The sequence below is a fragment of the Habropoda laboriosa genome, unplaced genomic scaffold, assembly GCF_001263275.1.
Source record: "Habropoda laboriosa isolate 0110345459 unplaced genomic scaffold, ASM126327v1 scaffold2, whole genome shotgun sequence".
Lineage (NCBI taxonomy): Eukaryota > Metazoa > Arthropoda > Insecta > Hymenoptera > Apidae > Habropoda > Habropoda laboriosa.
The window spans coordinates 1,643,482-1,664,010 of NW_017100190.1; the positions used below are offsets into that span (position 1 = coordinate 1,643,482).

Consider the following 20,529-nt stretch of genomic DNA (forward strand, 5'->3'; position numbering starts at 1 on the left):
GACATGTTAATTAATTAATTATTTAAAATAATTACTTATCACTTTGATTTGATAAGTATTATCTGTATATCTTTACAGATACTACTGTCTGAGAGAACCTAGTGACCTGACTGTGGGCGGATACTGATAAGGCACAAAATATACAAAATGATTCATACTACAATAAGATAAACAGTTGTAATAAATACAACAAATAGAAAAATATACTATTATTATTATAAAAATTCTCTTTATATGTTAATATAACCCACAATTATTTAAAAATATAATCTCAAAGTTCCACTTATTTCTAAGTATAAAGATTATAAAGAAAGTATTACATACAGCCTTGTGTTTCTTATGCAATTCATCTGTATATTTTGATACATCTTTTATTAGTTCAGTGACCTTTTGGGCCATTTGCAAGTGCAAGCCTGCAAGTTTTTCTGCTGCACCTCTTAAGGCAGCCCAAACAGGTGCAAAAGTTCCTTGAGTACTACTGCTATTGCCAGCTTGCTTGGCCAGCTTACTCAGGACCTTGTAATTGTTCTCTTCTATGGTCGATCGTTCTTTTAGAAACTCAGCCAACTCCTTGCTTGCAACTGCACCATGCTTCATGTTATGATATAACACGTCAAATCCATTATTCTTTTCGCCCTTAAATTATAAAAAATTTATCTTTTACCCTAACTGAACCACCTTCAACCATTTTAATGCAATATTTTTTTTTTCATTCACACTGGCTTCTATTTTCTTAGATTTATTAACAAATATGTAAGACACACATTTCTCATAATTATTAAAATCAAGATTTTTATATCAAAGGAAAAGAAATTTCATGTGCAATTAGAATATCATGTCTGAAAGAGATATACTAAAACTATACTTGAGACCACTTAGCCACTTAACACTTGAACCCTGATCATGCTGTAAACTCACGTAGAGTAGGACTCTTGAGTGACATCGGTACAATAAGCTGTCATTACATATTATTACTCTTATCATCCTATTGTACATATTACTTGCCACTCATGACCCATAGTTTAATTTTTGCAAAGACTTTGTTAACGAAGAATAAGAAAAGTGTTTTAAGTGAAATCATTAGTAAAAACAATTTATAACTTAGAGCTTACACTTTTTGTAATACAATTTAAAAAAAAAATACAGCAAACTATGGAATATCAATAAACATTTTTTATTTTCATACATTTTTAAATGATACAGTAAGATATTTATTTTGTACAAATTTAATTATATATTATTCAAAGCATTAGCATTGCATGCTACACATAATAATCTCCAATAGATAGAACTTTAAGAGAAACCAAAGGAAGTAGTAGCTATCTTATCTGACCATGCTTCTGTCAGGAAGACAATGTCACGTCTTCCCAAAAATTCATAAAACTAACATCATTATAATAACTTCATGGGAAACGTGTAAATCTTTTTATTATTAAAATTCTTCTATGCAAAGGAAGGAACTTAAAAAATTGCAACAACCTGTTTACAAATGATGTCTTTCATTCAACAGATTTGTTATAATTGTATTCAAACAAATGTACCATACTTAAACTAACAAAACTTATAGTATACTAAAATATATAAAATAATACAATACGAAATATAAACCAATTAAAGTTAAAAGTACAACGAAAAGACAGAATTCACGAAGAAAGATATCTCAGGATTCTGCAACAAAGCCAGCAGTTCCACTCCCTTCTACACTTGAGCTCTAAACACATACGTAAAACGCAGTGCACATGTCAACGTGCAATTTAACACGCATTCTCTCGTACTTCAGTGATTTTCTACGTAGGTCGCGATGTGATGATACGAAGTTAGGATGACAGGGAGGTGAACGCAAGCGTAACCTTGCATTGGCAAAAAAAAGAGAGTAAAGACAAGCGTGCCGCGTAACATGGAGAAAAGGAGAGAGGAACAGAGATGACGATGATAAAGTCGAAGAAGGACAGAACGATAAATTTCATTGAGAGAAACGTGATGATATTTAACTGTAGGAAAAATGTTACGATGTCGTGACGTAGGTACGGTCACGAGAAGTTCGTTGAGAATTTCTGCTTGAGATGGAACGAAAACGAAAGGGAGAGAAGTTTTCTCTGTACATAACCTAAATCTCTACCGAGGATGACATTCTAGGACAAAAGTGTGAAGACACTCACCCAAAAGTAGTCGGCGAAATCCACAGTCATGTTGGAACCGCGATCAGACCATCATAATTTATCTTCTGATGTATCAGGCCGAACTGCACCGTTAATAACGAATCATTGACACACACATACATACACAGGGGGCTGCACGATACGATGTCCGAGCCGTAGCACGACAGATACGACGAGACGTAACTCAATTTACGACGAACTAACGTAACGTTTCGTGCTCGGACGTTTCGAGCTGAACAAGCGCGCTCGACCGCGGAGACACAGGTCAACTTATTCCAACTATCTCCGTTGCACGCCTCTCTTTCTCATTCTCTCCTTCTCGTAAACGATGTCTGTCGCCATCTTACCAGTCACAGCCAAAGACACCAAAACCAGAGATGGTCGGTAAAAAAACATTCTTTTTCATCACATTTTGTGCTGCGTGTTTTTATTAGAAAACCGCAAGATAATTTGCTGCGAAACGTTGATAATTATGCAACGAATGACAGGTGCAAGTTTTCTATCTTTTGCTTTCGTTTAAATACCATGGAACAATTACGTGTAACGTGCACGTTACTTTTAACGTTGTCGTTCACGCTATATGAAATATAATAACGATCTGAAAGTGTAACCTGAATTATAAAGACGCTTTAAGATACACTAGATTAATTTTTCAAGTGAAACAACGAATGTTAATAACGGAAAGTTTTTTTTAACGATCATAGAAACGTTAAGCACCGATCGCGTATACTTTCGATAACGGAACACCCGAACTCGACCAATATTTGCATTAAGCAAATAAATCCATCTCCTATTCCACATAATACACATTCATAGCATACCTAGTAGTTAAGTGATTTACCACTTTAGGCCAGCGGCGCTACTAAATGCCCAGGGCCGAGTACATTTTTGGTATCTAACAAACACATCCCCCACATATTTTTTCTCAGGTTTCATCGTTTTCGAATTGCAGATAATAACGTACAGCTCACAGTTCGCAACAACACGACCACGAAATTCTACCCAACGATTGGCCGGTACGTGACGACAAAAGAAAAACGAACGAGATAACAGGTTGTACGTGAATTTTGAAAATTCGAAAGGGGCGGTAGTTACGTGTAAGGTCGGAAGACGGGAGGAGGCGTGGCCTCGAATAATCAGCTCAGGGTAGTCCAGTGCCCTTGCGCATATCCAGTAGCTATATGTACACATGTACTATCGCTCACGTGTGTATCGTATATATCGAGAAGAGAGAGAGAAGTTTCGAGCCGTTATCAATCACTTTCGTCGCTGGACCGAAAAGGTGCATCTGTTCTCGGTGGCGGCGGTCGACAGGTAGAACGACCCAATTTTTTCTCCCGTGCGACCGAGGATAACCACGGCGATGCCCGCGAACAAGGGGAACCTGTCGACTCCACACAAAGAAAAGCCCGGAAATGGTTTGACCACGGGTGCCTCCAAAAAGAAGAAACGCTGCACCGTTAAGCATAAAAGACATTGCAAGCAATATCTGGTGAGTGAGCGAAACGAAACGTTAATTCATTGCGAACAGAACGGCCATGTTATGGTCGAGTCGAGTCGAGTGCGATACGAGAGAGCGTCTTTCGATATTCGCGATACATATTTCGTTTTACTTACGAGTCTCGATACTAGTCGCGTATGAATAATCGATACCTTAGATTAGACTGATTGATCGTGGTTTACACTTTGTTAACATTTCGCGTTTACGGATCGAAAAGACGAGTGTGAAGTTGCAAAGTGTCGTGAATTACAGGCAGAGTAGGTTATGTGGCGCGGATGTCTCGACAGTTGAAACACGTAGGGTTTGTTCACCTTTACTGATGCATGGTCGAAGTGTTATGGGTTGCAACGATCGATCGGTGCAAGCATGCTTCGGTGCCGGTCACGATGCAATTTTCATTTGAAGTTCCTCCTGTGATTTAATACGCTACCACGCCGAAACGACCGAATGATTTGCATATTTCTACGGCGTTCTCTCTACTTCTACGCGCGATATTCGGATTTTTCCCATCTATTCGGTATGCGATAAATTATTCATCCGATGGCAGTATTTGACAAACGCTTATCTCATACCGATCCGTCCTTCTCTTCGATTCTATCTATCTCGATTGATATCGATATCATTTTCTTTATCAACACGTTATTTCTTTTTTCCTCTCGTTTTTGTTTGCAATGTTTTTTTTTCTTTTCTAATACATCTCTTTGACAAAAAACTTAAAATTGCACGATGATACTTTTTTCCATTGACGTTCCTAAATACATCGAATCGATACGTACGCGATCAAATTTCCACGAAAGAAGAGAAGGACGATCGTTATTTTTATCCGCGTTTCCCGCAATCACAAGGGACTTTACACGATGTATTGCTCCGTGGGAATACATACATGGACGAACAATATATATATATACCGAACAGATAAAAAAAGAAAGCTCTACGTTTTATTTTTTTACGGGCCCTGCATTTGTATACCCCCCACCCTTATCCCAAGAACACAGTCTCGAGTAGATATGTAATTCCTAGCACCTGTACAATTGCTCCTTTACACGTTATACAAATTAGATACGTTTCAAGTTTGCGTGCTTCCATTTCTAACTATGTGTGTGTGTGTATATATGTGTGTGTATATATAGACACACACATACATACACGTATATATATAAAAACATAGAAGAAGTATAGAAGATGTTCTACAGCACACGAGAAAAAAGGAAGACACGAAATGGTTGAATTATTTCATCAGGCAAATTGAAAAGAACTCGTCGTGGAGAATTGGGGCTCGGGCAAAGGAAAAACCGTACGATTTCTCTCTCGCCAGTGGCCGAACGGTGTGTGTGTGTATATATAATACAGACTTATAGATAGGCCTCTGGCGTGTATTAGCAACTTAGGAAGCACGTATTGATTTCTAAGAATGCCAAGAAAAAGAGGTTGGTGCTGATTCGGCGAGAACAAAAGACGACACCAATTCCACTTCTGCAGTCCACTTGAACCACTTGCTATTATGTCTCGTAGGCGCACAAGTTGGCAAAGCCGTATTGGCTTACCTATGTGAAAAAATGAATCCGTCGGGGACACCTTATTCTTATATATTTTTTTTTCTCTTCTTAATTTCACCTAGAATCACGTTTTTATACATCAGTCAGCTGTTTTTTTTTTTTTTCGTTTTACCATTAAACGCGTTTCTGTATTTGACGCTTCGATCGTGATTGATAAGGAAACGGCGGGAACGGGGAAAAAGTATGGAAAATAGAAAAAAATGAACGAGGGAACGAAGAGAGAACGGAATTGTCGAAGCAACGAAAAATAAATTCACGACATATGGCGTGTGGTTCCCCCCACTCCTCCTTCCCCCACCTTTCTCTCTCTCTCTCTCTGCCTGCCTTTTCGTTCGTTTGACACCGACGCGTTGCTGCTGGATGCGAGCGTAATTCATGCAATTCGAGGGCAGGTGCCGTACGTGGCTGCAGCGAACGGAAGCGGAAGTCGAGCGTAACTTATCATCCGCGCAGGGTACATGCGTGCGTGCGGACGCGTTTCAACGCCACGCTTTATCGAACCTCGCGTGTCGACATTTGCGTTCCTTCTATTATTCTCTCTCTCCCTCTGGCCCAGCCTAATTAACACCGGAATTAAACGCCCGTTCGAAACGTATCGGGAATCATAATCGAATGCGAATTTATTCGTAGAATTTAAACAAATTCACCGGATTTAATCGATAACCGATGTATTCTAGACCATTTCACACGCGTTGTTCGGCTAATTTCAGACGCAAATTGACCCTTCGAGGATCAGTTTAGTTACTTGTAACGCTTATCCGTGTACGGCGCTGTATGTAGTACATATACAACGAGACGTTACTGTAAATTATATTATCTTTTTTTCGAACTATTTTATTATGAAAAAATTCAGTATGGCGGGTAGAATAAATGAATGTACGGTGGACAAATATGAACTACATTATATTAACCCAACCTAACCTCTAACCAAGATATTTTTCAAACATTTCCATTTTGAAAAATTCAGTATAACGGATAAAAAAAAGAGTTTGTGTTCCTTTTTAACCTGTTAACTGGGTTCACCACTCGAACAGAAATTAAATCTCTCTAGTTTATTAATGAAAAATGAACGAAAGTTATAATTAATTATTCTTCATTTTTGTTCTTGCAAATGTGAGATATGAGAGTACAGTTAAAGCTGAATAATCTCTCGATAGATAAACTATCGTGTTCTAAATATTTGTGAATAAAAATCTTCTACATTTAACAGGTTAAAAAAATTCGTTTACCTAGAGTAAGTAAATATAAAACGGACTAATGCCGGCTAAATAATATCACCTGTACCTAAAATATTTTTCAACCTATTTGTAGACTTGAATATTACAAGATTATCACGCACTTGCAATATTAATAATATTGTAAGATTATCTCAGTCTCGATCTAATCGTAGATCGAACGTCATAACCTCTCTGAATACCTTCCGTTGGTAAAAAAGATTCGAGTAAAAATGCTAGAAAATTTGTTTGCTCGGTGAAAGTAAGTAAACGTACGATGGACAAAATACGAACGTCGGTGTACGTACACGTAACCACAGCACTTAGAGGGTTAAACCTGACTATCGGATAACCAAATTCAAGAACTCCCCCCTTTGGAATCCTCCCAAGGAGCATAAAACCACGTCTTTAATTCGCTCTTGTAAACTCTCCAAGACGCCTCGTCGAATCTTACCCAACATTTTCAATAAAATCATTTCAGACTTTGGCCCATATCTTCTCTCTCTCGTCCCTTTCGTCCCCTTCGAATTGTATCCCCGAAACGATGATCGTTCGAACGAGAGGTGGCGCAGCGGTATTAACGCGAGATAAGTTTCTCCTCTTAGCATAAGAAGAAGTTTCCTCATTGTCTACCACGATTAATACTAATTCCTCCTAGCGATCGAGTCCGGTCGATCGGCGATAAATCCACGAAAACAATCACAGAGTACCGGGGAGAGACACTTGCGGCTGTTGGAAGATTTTAATTAACCCACTTGCGCGTTGCATAGACTTGCCGCCTCTAGGCTCGATTCATTTTTAACGAGCCTCGGCGGCGGCGGCGGCCGTTGCTGCTGCCTTGGTGTGAGGATTTCCGCGGCGTTCGGGAGAGGAGGAATTGAATCGAGCCCCGGCGACGTCTGCTCTTTGTTAGATATCATAATGTCCTATAATTTCATTATTTTCCCAGCCGTGACGTACCTGGTGAAATTTTGCACGGCACGGAAAACCGTCCGCCGCGCGTTCTTGGGTAACTTGTCTCCTCCTTCAATTAACCAAGGGAAATTAGGACGGTTACCTGCTTAGGATGTAAACAACAATGCGAGGCTACTAACGCTCCGCAACCGCGATTTTCTCTCTTACTCGTTTTATTTTTTTTTTTTTTTTTAAGTCGCGGAACAATTTTCCTCCTCTATATTTTTCCGCTGCGTCGTCGAGGACGCAGCTCGCGGTGTATTCTTTTTTCCTACCCGTTCCTTTTCGGCGCAATTACAGTAATTAACCGCAATCAGTTCGCTGTTCGCGCGAGGATCAAACGGATATACGAAGATTGGAACTGGTTCCTTTTTTTCTTTTCTTCTCTTTTTCCCCCTCCCTCGCTCTACGTCATCTCCGGCCACGTCGAGGAACTTTAGCGGAGCTTTAAAGGAGATAAAGAAGGATTTTCTTTTTTGTTTCGACGGCTATTTTTGGATAACTGAAGAATCGAGGATGAGACGAGGAGTGGTTTAATCACGTTTTTAAAGAGGGCATAATTGTCCGCTGTAATGCGTACGTATAGATTGTTTCTTCGTACTCGACATAATCCTCCGCTGGGCCGCCGTTAGAAAGAGAATTTTCTCGAGCATCGAAGAATTTCGCCAATCTTTTCTCTTCTCCTCGTTGTCGTGTACAAAGCAAATGTTACAGATAAAGCGATAAGTACCTTTGATCGTCTGGCAAAATTCTCTGTAACTAGAGCGATTCGTGTAGATTGCTAGTAAGTTGTACCACGTGAAATTAATAACTGACAATTGATATATATCTATATTTCTTGCATTTCTACTTGCAACATACCGGGTGTCGTAAATTGTTTTCGATGAAACTTCGTCGGTACGTTCTGTGGGTAAAAGTAAGAGAAAAGTGTTATATAAACGTAGGTGGTTTGAAGCTTCGTTAAGAAGTTACAGCGATAATACGAGATACGGGGGGAATGGTAACGAACTTATGGTTGTTATGACACAAGACGAGAATACCACCGGCAAAAGTTACACTTCACACCTTGAACAACCTCAGACGGTAAACACAGCTCGCGTAAACAGGCTAGATCTATTCCTATTGTGCGTCATAACCTCAAAATCCGTTACCATTTCCTTCCCATTTCGTATTATAACTTTTTAACGAAGCCTCAAACCACCTACGTTCACGTAACATTTTTTCCTCGCCTATAACCCTAGAATACACCGGCAAAGTTTGGCCGGCAAAAAAAACTTGGACACCCGGTATATAGGTTGTATCGACGCCGCGCTCCGCTCTTCTCTTTATTCAATTGTTTCTCATGGTTTTTTCACCGTTTTACAGAAAATACGACGAGGAATTTCGAGCACTTTTCCTCTGTAAATATAACATTAGACCCTGGTACGTAGCCTGTGACTCGTACCGAAATGTAGAAAGAATTTGTCGAATCGAAGAAACGTTAATTTCGACAAAGAAAAAAAAAAATGAGATACATCGATAGAAGGTTGGGGGAAAAAACAACGATTAATACGAAATGGGATGGTACATTTCGTTTAGACAATTATTTTCGTGAAATGCATAGTACGCCGTTCTTGCTTCACGTGGTAGAATGAAATATTTATCGAGAGATAAACGAGAGTACCAGTTACCAAAAATGAATTTTCCTCCTGGGGAAAATAATTTTCTCATCGACGGAAGCGATTAACTGCACCCGGTGTAATTTTATATACCGTGTAGCGTTTTTGTAACCCATCTGCCTATGTTGAATTAACGTTTGTACATTATATACGTGAAAATACACACAAGTCTTGGAAGCATGTCGAGAGAAAACAGAAACTCGTGCCTGCATACACGATAGAGACTCCCCAACTCCTCTGTATCCTATAGTTGCAAATAGTTGGTTGGTCGGTGATACGTATGTGTATATGTATATATATAAAATTGAACGCTTTATCCTTTAGCTTGCACGCCACTCGACACGATACGGCCATATTGGAATCATAAATATTTATCCTGCAGGTAAGTATAAATTTTCGCGTGTCTAGTGCACGTACGGTTTCTTTCTCGTTTCGAGCACGACGATCGCCTCCCGATGACGTATGGAGGAATTTCGTGATAATTGCTTATCATTAATTCTACCGGGGACTCTCTATTCTCTCGCGCGGCAGGATCTGCATACGAAAATCGAGGAACCAGAGTGGAGGGTGTCTCTCTGGAATGGATGGACGTCGATATTTTACGGGGAATATTGAATTTCTCGCTGGTGAAAGAAATTAATTTGCAATTTTTTTTTTCGAAGTATAATTTTGCGGTGGGAGGTAGCGTTTGATTATTGGAATTCTTTTGTGAAATTGCTGTATTTAGGCGACGGGTGTGTTTGAATTTTTGTTAAGCTGCAACTTTGCAGAATTATAGCGTTTAGGTAATGGATGGTTGCGAGTTCGAATTTTGTGTGAAATCTCAATTTTGTGAGAGGAGAAGGTTTAGGCTGCAAACGATTGAATTTGACATTTTGCAGAATTATAATATTTAGGCAGTGGAAGCATGCGAATCGAAATTTTGCAGAATTATATTTAGGCAGTGGAAGTATCTGAATTTGAAATTTTGCAGAATTATAATATTAGACAGTGGAAGCGTTCGAATTCCAAATTTTGCAATGGAGCATTGGAATTCCAAATTTTTCAGAATTATAATATTAGACAGTGGAAACATTCGAATTCCAAATTTTGCAATGGAAGCATTGGAATTCCAAATTTTTCAGAATTATAATATTAGACAGTGGAAGCGTTCGAATTTCAAATTTTGCAATGGAAGCATTGGAATTCCAAATTTTGCAGAATTATAATATTAGACAGTGGAAACGTTCGAATTCCAAATTTTGCAATGGAAGCATTGGAATTCCAAATTTTGCAATGGAAGCATTGGAATTCCAAATTTTGCAGAATTATAATAGACAGTGGAAACATTCGAATTCCAAATTTTGCAATGGAAGCATTGGAATTCCAAATTTTGCAAAATTATAATATTAGACAGTGGAAGCATTCGAGTTCCAAATTTTGCAAAATTATAACATTAGACAGTGGAATTGAAATTCATGAAAAATCTCCCTTTCACGAGAGTCCAACACTTGGACTACGCAAGCATTCGAGCTAGAAACATATCTAGAGCACGGTGTACGCAAGCAGTGAGAGGATCCAAATTGGTGGCGGATTTCTCAAGAATATATCTACTTAGGTGGCGGTAAGCGATCGATCGGAATATACAATTGCTCAGCGAGAATGCGGCAAATCGATACTAAATGCAAGGGAAATAGTGTTTCGACGCGTCGAGGGCAAACGGTTCATTCCCCAGTCGTCGCTTTATCTACTTCTTCCTTGGGGCTTCTCTAACGGATACTTCGTGTTTCGATCCACTCGACGCGGCTGCGGCCGAGCCACGGCCCGAATTAATTACAAAGCCGAGCTAGACGTTTCTGAATGGAAAGCTGAAGGGTAGAACTGACATAAACGCGTTAACCGTCGTGAATTCGTCGGCCAATTATCGGTTTCAAACCTCTCTCTCTCTCTCTCTTCCATCCTTCCATATCTCTCCCTCGCCTCCAACTCCTTCCACAGAAATCAACCGGCGTGATTTCTCGTCGAATCATCGAATTTAAACTCCCTTTTCAACAACATACACACAAACACATATATACCTAAATTACAACACTACCAAACACCTTAATTAAATTAAACAGTTCAATCTCTTAAACTCGCTACCGATACATAAACCCTAGAAATTTACTCCTCCTGGTGGGAAAATCTGCGAGAATACGTCAACCCTCCTTCCTACCACGAATCCTGGCTAGATCGATCGTGGAGAAGAGACCGATAGAGAGAGAGAGAGAAAGAGAGAGAGAGAGGAGGAAGGAGGATACGTTTCCTTCGAGGTGTGCAGACGATGCATTTGCGTTTCTAACGTACACAGTTCTCCGCAAACTGAGAACAACTTTCCATGCGATTTTTAACGCTTCAAGGTCTGGATACTTCCGCGAGGATCGATCTCCTCTTTCACCAAACCATACCGACGACCGGTTAACTCTTCGCTGTCCAACTGATATCCTCGGCGAGACGTTTTTACCTTCTAAACGCTCTCTGTAGTCTCTTTGCCTGCACAATTGCGTTTGAACAATTTTTACAAGTTTTTTGGGCAACAATTGCCGGAGCATGCGGTACCAAAAAATAATTCCCACCAGGAGGATGAAAATGGCTGCAATAGTGCCGCAAAGAGTCGATACTTACACTCGCCTAACCGAAATGGTCGCCGGCTGGGTGTTTCTTCAGGAGTAACGGGAAAAATCGCGAAATTTCGTGTATTATTTGGGTCACGAATACGTTATTTAACGCACACACCGTGGAATGTCTACGTGCTGGCGAATATCGTTGGAAAAGCGAGTCCCCGGGTCGATGGGAACGTGCTGCTCGGGAATGGTTGGCAGGCGTGTCCCTCCCGCCAACGAAAATAAGCGTTTCAGGGCTAAACAGGATATATTACGCGGTGTTACGTAACGATCATCCCCCCGTTGTCATCCCTTCGCCTCGATTCCTGTCTTCCTTTTTTTCCACTTCTTACTTTTAAAGGGACCTTGCGTAGATGGTTTAAGCTTGTGCAGTTGTGTCTGCTTTCGGAGGTACCGAGGTATTCGATTCGGTGATTAGCGTGGTGGAGGTTTTAATTGTTAACTTTTCGAGCGGTTCTGACGTATATATACGTCGAGACTAAAGGCGATACAGAGCGGTAACTACGGACGTGGGAGAAAAGATTCTTGGAAATTCTTGTGTAGATCAATATCGCGGATATGTGGGCTTAGAATACTGTACTGTGTTGGACATTGAAATCAATGATTAGATCATGTTTCGTAAGTTGTGTATTTACACGCTAGCGGTGGAAAATTCGTGAAACCGTGCGTTGCAGTTTGAGCGACGAGTTGTCATATCTAAGGGGTTCAGTTTACTCACTTACGAGGGATAAAATCGTGTTTAACGTGGAAGAATGATCTATAGTTGAAGAACATTGAATTGTACAGTCGGTGGAAGCGATACAGCGAGGTTAGGTTAGGTTAGGGATAAGATCGTATTTAACGTGGAAGAATGATGTATAGTTGAAGAACATTGAATTGTACAGTCGGTGGAAGCGATACAGCGAGGTTAGGTTAGGTTAGGGATAAAATCGTATTTAACGTGGAAGAATGATGTATAGTTGAAGAAAATTGAATTGTACAGTCGGTGGAAGCGATATGGAGATGTTGTAAAATTGATCAGACATTGAAGTTCGATGGTAATTCGAAATTTGCTTCTCCTCTGCAATGTATTTAAAAAACATCTCTGCGCCTTGATCTTTGAGAACAGATGTATTTTCAGTAATTGTTTATGGCAATTAGTATTAACCAGAAGCTACGAAGGCTCAATAAGGTACAGCTTTAACGAAAGATTGTAATTCACAGAAGCAGCAACATTAACCCCTTGACGTATGATTTCTCTTTCTGACTAATGCATCTAAGCGTCGGTTATTTACTATTTCAGTACTATATTATGTAAGAAAAGTTAACGTATTGTAGATTAATTAAATTTGCCAATCTTCAGTTTTCTGAATTAAATCGAAAACTGGAATAAAAATTAATATTTGTTACCGATCTAACTGTTTTTATCACATCTTTACCAAAATCTGTGGCTTGAGTCTGACTCGTTGCTATACGGCAAGGGGTTAACAAGTGTCTGTTTAATGCTTCAATTTACGACCTCACTCTGTCGCTTCCATCAACTGTACCAATTGCAAAATCTCGATACTCTTCGTGTCTAAGCTTGCTTCAAACAGAAACAACGAAGAGACGAAAAAACTGAAACGAAATCTCCTTGAATCGTATTAAACCGTGTAAATCGAGGGTGAAGTGTGATCAATTTAACCCGAAAATTACAACGAACGACGAGAATGGCAAACAAGATTGATCCTCCCCTAAAATCTTCGGTACATCGTTCACGTTTTCAAGCTTACGATTCGGGAAACGGCGAGGGTTCGTTCCTTTCGTCACCGGTATTAACCCTAATCCCCCTGCTATTCGTACGAAATCGCAGCATATCAACACCGGAACCGTGTCGCCTTTACACTTAAAATTCCCCGTGTTCTGGTCTCGGCCAGCTGTTTTTCGACCGAAACGATATGCAATATCGGCCGGTGTACCATCGAACGGACGCAATATCGAGAATGATCCTGTGGATCCCGCGATTCCCTCGAGCGTGCCTCGCCTACCCATTCAATTCGCGCATCGGCCTAGCCATTATTCGTCTATTCAACAAATTCACGTTTTTTCCCCGCTTTCACCATTTTCCAAAACTTACCGTCTCGTGGCTTTCAGCCATTGTTTCTCTCCCCCTTCTCCCTGCTAAAAAAATAGAGAGAGAGAGAAAGAGGAACAGCAAGGAACGGAAGAAAAATAAAAATACGGGACGTTAAATGCTCTGAAATGGAAACACAAAAAGAAAATCGTAACGTGTATATACAGTTACTTCCCGAAAATATTTGGACACTGTGTGTAAGCTTGCCTCGTGAAAGGATTGGGTTGGTGCTTTTTCGTTGCGAAACCTCGTTTACCGTTGGTACTATTCTTGGTTTAATGGATTTTCCTGGGCGACGTTGTAATAGAAACTTATCGAAATTACTATTGCACTAATTATTGTTACCATTTTCAAAATTAATCAAGCTGCATTATTAGTAATTAACAGCTTTCTCCCATAGGAGTACCAACTGAAATATTCCATTTTTATCAAAATTAGCGTCTTTTTAACAGAGTCGTATCAACCCTTTAACCTGTAACAACGAGTGAGACTCGTGACAGAGATTCCGGCGAAGATGTGAGAAAACTCCTAACTTTCGTTTTAATTTGTAAGATCGAGGATTACTAAATGTCACTAATCCGCGACGATTAGCTTTGGTTGCCTGATACAGTAACGAAACAGTAAAATGGCTGACGCTTAGATACACTGTCCGAAAAGAAATCATACGTTAAGGGGTTAATTTTATTTTCAAACGAACCGTGCCTTTGCGCACACCGCTTGTGTTTCATTTTCAAATCGGGCACGAACTTTTCCGATCGTCAAATATTATCACTCCTCCTGAATTCGTTCAATCTCAAACAAAAAAGAAGAAACTATGCAATCGTAATGGCGTTTAATGTTCATCATTCGTGTTAAGGGGTCACCCTCTACCGTCGAGACACCGTTTTTGGAACGTGAAGACTGATACGGAGTCTACGAAACTCCTCAACTTTCAGTTAGTTTATACGTAAATATAGAACATCTCTGACAATTTTTCTTACCGATTTACCGTTATTACACATCTTCCTAATGGACGTTATAGAACAGAGTGGTTGGCTGTGTTAATTTCATTCTAATATAATAATACCGAGTTCTAACTGGAACGAAAGAAAACAAAAAAGATAGAATCAGTCTCTGAGACTCCGTCTCGACAGTAGAGGGTTGATAAAAAAAAATTTTACCAAATACAAATGAAAGGTGCAGTACTTTTCATCCTCGAAAATCGTTACCATTTCGACCTAGAATTACAACAATTCCACGTGGTACCAACCTAATCCCACTCTTACCAAGCATCCAAATATTCGTCTAATTACCTCTTCTCACCTGCCACAGTTAAACAGTCCGAACAACAAATGCAGTGGATTCCGGTTAATTGGGACCGGATTAATTTGTCCCAAAGAAGCGAATTTCAGCAGGTCTGAACAACGTAAAAAATGAAGCTAAAAACGATTTATCGAAAAACGTATGTAATATTCGGTCTTGGATACAAATGTGTGTTTAAGCATGCAAACAAAGTTAACAATAAGTAATAAAATAACATTGATACGTAATCAAAAATAAGTAAATAAGGGCTGGTCCCGCTTAATCGGCGTCCCAATTTCTATTTAATCTCGGATATTTAATCCTCGTTTTCTCGCTGTCTCAATATTTCTCGTGGTAACTGTATAGAGAAAAAAGAGAAAAGAAAGAAAGGGGGAGAAAACAAGAGGAAGGGAAGATGGAGTTTTACGAGGAACGATGTGTCGAAGTTCGAAACGCCGCAAACGCGCCTATAGCTGCATCCGCAGGAAGGTTAGCGGCGTCGCGACGCTGGCTCGACATAGTGGCGCCGGCTACGCGAACGGGACGACTAACGGGCGTATACGGCGGCGTGGAGGGGAGCGGGGCGAGCGAGGAGAGGACGCAGGATCGAGTGCCGCCTAACGCGCGCTGTACACAGGGTGGGGAAGAGAGAAGGAGGGAAGCGTCGCGGAAAAACGAGAAAATCGCGCTCGCTCGGCAGGATAAGAAGACGGTGGAAATTTTACGCAAGGCAATCCCGTGTCTTTTTCCCTCAACGTCACTGCTACGCGATAACGCGTAGCGAAATCTCTGTCCCACCGTGCGTATGCGCCATTACTTTTATCTCGGCGAGGCAAGTGTTTCCAACGTACCACGATTTTCGATTTTTCCGAATAGAAATTGGACGGTCTCCGGTAGGAATTGATTTATCGAAAGTACGGCGATTTGATATTTAGAGGAGAAATGTTGCTCCTTCGACGCTTATGGTTGTATCGAGGGAATTTGGGAAATTTTAGTGAACGTAACGCGGTAGGAAACTCAATGTCTGGCTAAATCATCGAATTGTCCGTTAAAGATAAATTTCTGGAAAAGCGATGCAAAGGGCAAAAGGACGTAGGTGCGGGGAAATAGGAACTGGTTCTAGGGCAATGAGATTCAGGTGGTGGGGATAGATCCTAGGGCGATGGAGAAGAGCGTGGAACGCTAGGATGGATGATCGTGGGTGTAGTACGGCCGAGCTTTCTCGAGGGCACGGCTTTCGTCACGGGTGAAAACGTATTTGGAAAATGCACGTACCTGTGGGAAACACACGCGGCCTAGGTGGGAGTAGCGTGGTGGCAGTCAGTCCTGTATGTGCACGAAGACGAAGAAGGGGGGGTGTCTTGGGCAAAGGGGAACGGAAATCGAAAGGAGACGGAGAGAAACCCCTAAGTACACCAAACGGCAGGGAGAAAGACGGAATGTGCGATGTGTAGGGTGTAAGGGAGTACACGCGAGTAGACGAAGCACGAAGTCAGACAGAGACAGGTGGAAGGAACTAGATAGAAAGAGAGAGAGAGAGAGGGGGCAAGGGTGTGGGAGAAAGGAACGATCGCGCGAAGGAGAGAGGTAGGAAGAAAGGGGGAAGAAAATTGAGAAAGGGTGAGGATGCCAGGCAAAAGGATGAAAGAGAGGGAGGGGTCTGACCAAAAGGGAGTGTACCTTCTTGATACACAGCCGAGAGAAACGAAGATGGTTAAACGATAAAATATAAAAAAAAGAAGAAGAAAGGTGGGAGAGAGAGAGACGTAAGAGGGGCGGAGAGGAAGGAAGGATCGGAGAAATGGTGAAAAATAGGGAGAGAAGTCGAAGTCTGTTGTAAGGTGTAAGGAAGATGACACGAGGGGATAGATAAAGAGGGGAAAATTCAGCGGGAAAGACGAATGGAAAAAGGAAAGAGCCAGAGTGAGAGAAAGGTTGTGCAGTAGTAGTGGAAGGAGAAAGAGAGGGAGAGAGAGAGAGAGGGATAACAGGGAGTAACGTTGCGGACTATCGACCCGATCCGGTCGGGCGCCTGCGCTCTCGCAACCCCTTCTACCGTCGAGCCGTCTTACCGGCGACGCGGCGCTCTACGCAACGTCGTCGGTGCGATCGGTGCGACGGTGGGACCAGTGCCTCTCACGATTCCGTTCTCGCTCTGCCCTCCGTCTCGTCATTCCGTTCGTAATACGCGTCCGAGTGTTACATTCTCATCGTCGATATAGTACATACGTTATATATAGATATATATATACATACATCCACACAGGCATATATATACATACATCTCTTTCGTACTTTTCTCTCTTTCTCTCTATCTGTCTGTCTGTCTGCTGTCTACCTTTCTCTCTCTCTCTCCCTCTTTCTCTTCCTCCTCTTTCTATCTCTGTCAGTCTATATCTTTGGTTCTTTGATTTTCCACTCCGCGGTGTTTGGTGCCCTGGCTTTCCAGTAGCCAATTCCACACGAGTCTCGAGCAGAGCTCGGAAGCATCGTGTTCGCGAGGTTACGCAGAGAGAAAAAGAGAGAGAGAGAGAGAGAGTCAGAAGAGACAGAGGCCGGTACGTGTTCCAGGACGTTGTTCTCCGTGTCATTTTGCTTCTTCTTCTTCTTCCTCTTCTTCTTCGTTTCATCGCTCCGTACCTTCGGTTATCCTCCGTATTAAAAAAAACACGCTGTGTGTGTCTGTGTGCGTGCGTGCGTGCGTGTGTACGGTGCTCGTCGCGTGTCGCGTCGGAATCGACCAAGGCCGCTCCGATTGCTCTCGTTCCGGGGCACACGCGCGTACCAACACGCACTCACGGTACCGTAATAGTACGCACGCGAAAAGATTGCTTCCGGATGCGGTGAATTTCAGCCGGGTGACACCACGAAACACGCCGCCGGGTGCGCGAGTCTGTCAACCTCTTTTTTTCCTTCCTTTTTCCCTCTTGCAACCCGCGGAGATATCAGAGAGAACGTGCTCTTTCGACCACGCACAGAGAGAGAAAGAGAGAGAGAGAGAGAGAGAGAGACGGTTAGTAACGTTTTCTGTTCTGGGGATTTAAAGAAAGAGAAAGAGAGAGATAAGGAAAGAACGCGGTCGACGACGAAAGTGGTGAAAGTTTTGATATCTGGAAAGAAGAGGAACCAAGAGAGGCTTCGACACGGTTTTCACTCGTTGACGGGAAGGAAGCGAAAAATCCTAACGACGGAGACGATGGAGTGGTAGGCCTCGAACACGGCCCACCCCTTCTTCCTTCCTTCCTGCCTTCCTACATTTTTCTATTCCACTCCCGGCAGCTATCCCCCTTCGTTTCCTTCAATTTCTACCTCGCCTTTCTCGCCAACTTATCGAAAACTTTATCAACGAACCACCAGTGGTCCGTCCGACGAAACTTTTCTTCCCAGTTACAAATCCAACTGTCCGGTACATTTCCCCCCCTCTCTCTCTCTCTCTCACACGACGGTGTGTTCCTCTCCTTCAGTTTATTCCGTTCGAATTGATTGCAACGTCCACTCCCTTTTTAATTCAATTACTCCCGTCGGCCACTCTTTATAAAACGACACTCTCTCCCTCTGACCAATCCTCTTTCCTCATTTGTCAAATTCTCGTAAACGATCCACCACCTCCTCCTCCTGCTTCTCCTCCTCTTTGCGCCAGTGTGTCTAACCTAACCTCGACGTACGTACGAAAAGAGGAAGGAAAAGGATTGCTGAAAACAGCATCGATCGAGGAAATAATGCGAATCGGTCGAATCGAATCGAGTCCGGCTACCTTCTGCGAGCAGACGCACTAGTGCAAAGGGTTAAAGTCCCGCTAAGGCTGCACCCTCGCAGCCTGTGTGTGCTGGCTGCACCCTCCCCTCTTCCTTCTTTCTTTCCCTTTTTTTATATCATCGTCTCTCTACCTGTCTCTACCACCACACACAATCTCCACTCACGTTTATACATATATTCTCTCTCTTTTTCTCTGTTCTCTTCTCTACCGATTCTCTCCGTCGTTACGACACACCACGCCACGTTGCTGGTGCGGGGACACACACCGGCGCACCTGCTGCGTCCATCGCGCACGCACTGGAAATACGCGCGCGCGCTCGCCTCGCCTCGCCTGCCTCTCGTGCACACACACACACACACACGCATACACGTACGCGCGTATAACGTATCTACACACGCAAATACACGTACGTGTAGAGGGAGCACAAGCCGGACGCCCGATCTCAACGCCGCTCGCGTGAATACCGCCTTGAAGAGAGTAAGAGAGAAAGAGGAAAGAAGTTGGCGAAGAAGGAGAAGAAGAAACCACGGGAGGAGGAATAAGAAGAAGTAGAGGAGGCGGTGGAGGAGGAGGAGGTGGCGGAGGTGGAGGAGGTGGTAGTGGTGGTAAAGAGAGTGGTGGCGGAGAAGAAGGAGGAAGTGAAGCAAGTGTAGCCGCATCGTCGACGCCGAGGAGCCCACGTCCTCGGGAGGAAATCAACCTGGCCTGACGACCGTGCCCGTCGCGTCGTCTAAACGGCCCCGTCGCTACCGCAGCGGCTGTGTGTCACTACTGTTCCACTGCCCCACACACTGCGGCCTCATGATTGGTTCATTCTGGAACCTCTGTCGTGCGTGCCCTTCAATGCCGATTGACAAGGTGAGACAGAGAAATTCCCCATCTGGACCTCGTTATGTTTCTTATCACACTTCGTCTCTCCGTTCTATCTCTAACAGGGCCTATACTCTATTTCCCCGGGGATGTTTCGTACAATGTATAGAGAACGTTCACCAATTTGTCGTTCTTCGCGTGATTCAGGTTGCGTTTTCAGGGGCGCTGCGTATTCTCTGCGGCAACTCTAACGAGACGAGGATGCACGCGGAGGAGAGAGTGTATTTATCGCAGTGTCTACGAATTCGAGTGTCTTTCCAATAATTCCAATCCGACACTCGGCGGTGCTTACTCTCGCCGCTGTTGGTACCACAGGATACCTCCTGTGATCCTCGCTTGATCGATAATCTCTCGTGGAGATGTACCGGGGAGGGGAAATGTTACAGAGGAGGTTAGACACGCTCTTACTCCTTACGACTGCTCTCTAGGATTCTTCTCCTCGGAGGAGGAGACGACGACGACGAGGAGGAGAGATAGAGTTGGTATCGGTATCGGTAGAGAGGTGCACGATCGAGAATCCGAAAGAGCCGTGGCTTTGTCGCTAGAAGCGGAAAGTAAGTGGTTCCCCGAGCACATCTTCCTCGAGTCGATTCTCACGAGTTTGCTATTCAGATTCCCCGGTTGTAGAAGCCGCCCCTATCCTCGTCGCTATACCATACTTTATCTCTCGGTCGAACTGATATTATCTGTGTATCAGAATCTCTCTCTCTCTCTTTCTATGCACGACAGAGATTTAGACGAGAAAGAGGGGATTTGTGGGTTTATTGGATGAGAGGGGAAAGTTTGACTAGCACTCGAGCTTGACAATCTATTGTCTTCCTAATCGAGACGGCCTGAAGCTCGAT

General features: G+C 42.5%; 2 protein-coding genes across 2 annotated transcripts in view; one reads left to right on the top strand and one right to left on the bottom strand.

Annotated features, from left to right (window-relative positions):
- Positions 1-2,380, bottom strand: part of LOC108580209 (F-BAR domain only protein 2) — an 11,215-nt gene extending 8,835 nt beyond the window's left edge. Inside the window, exons 1-2 of the mRNA XM_017943918.1 lie at positions 2,160-2,380; positions 325-636 (exon numbers count right to left, since the gene is read on the bottom strand). Of these exons, the coding sequence (XP_017799407.1) occupies positions 325-636; positions 2,160-2,189 (342 nt within the window). The 5' untranslated portion in view covers positions 2,190-2,380. The remainder of the gene's footprint in view (positions 1-324; positions 637-2,159) is intronic.
- A 1,142-nt stretch (positions 2,381-3,522) lies between these two features.
- The window catches only part of LOC108579947 (flocculation protein FLO11), an 80,762-nt gene continuing 63,755 nt past the window's right edge, over positions 3,523-20,529 (top strand). The window contains exon 1 of the mRNA XM_017943585.1: positions 3,523-3,651. Within this exon, the coding sequence (XP_017799074.1) occupies positions 3,523-3,651 (129 nt within the window). The remainder of the gene's footprint in view (positions 3,652-20,529) is intronic.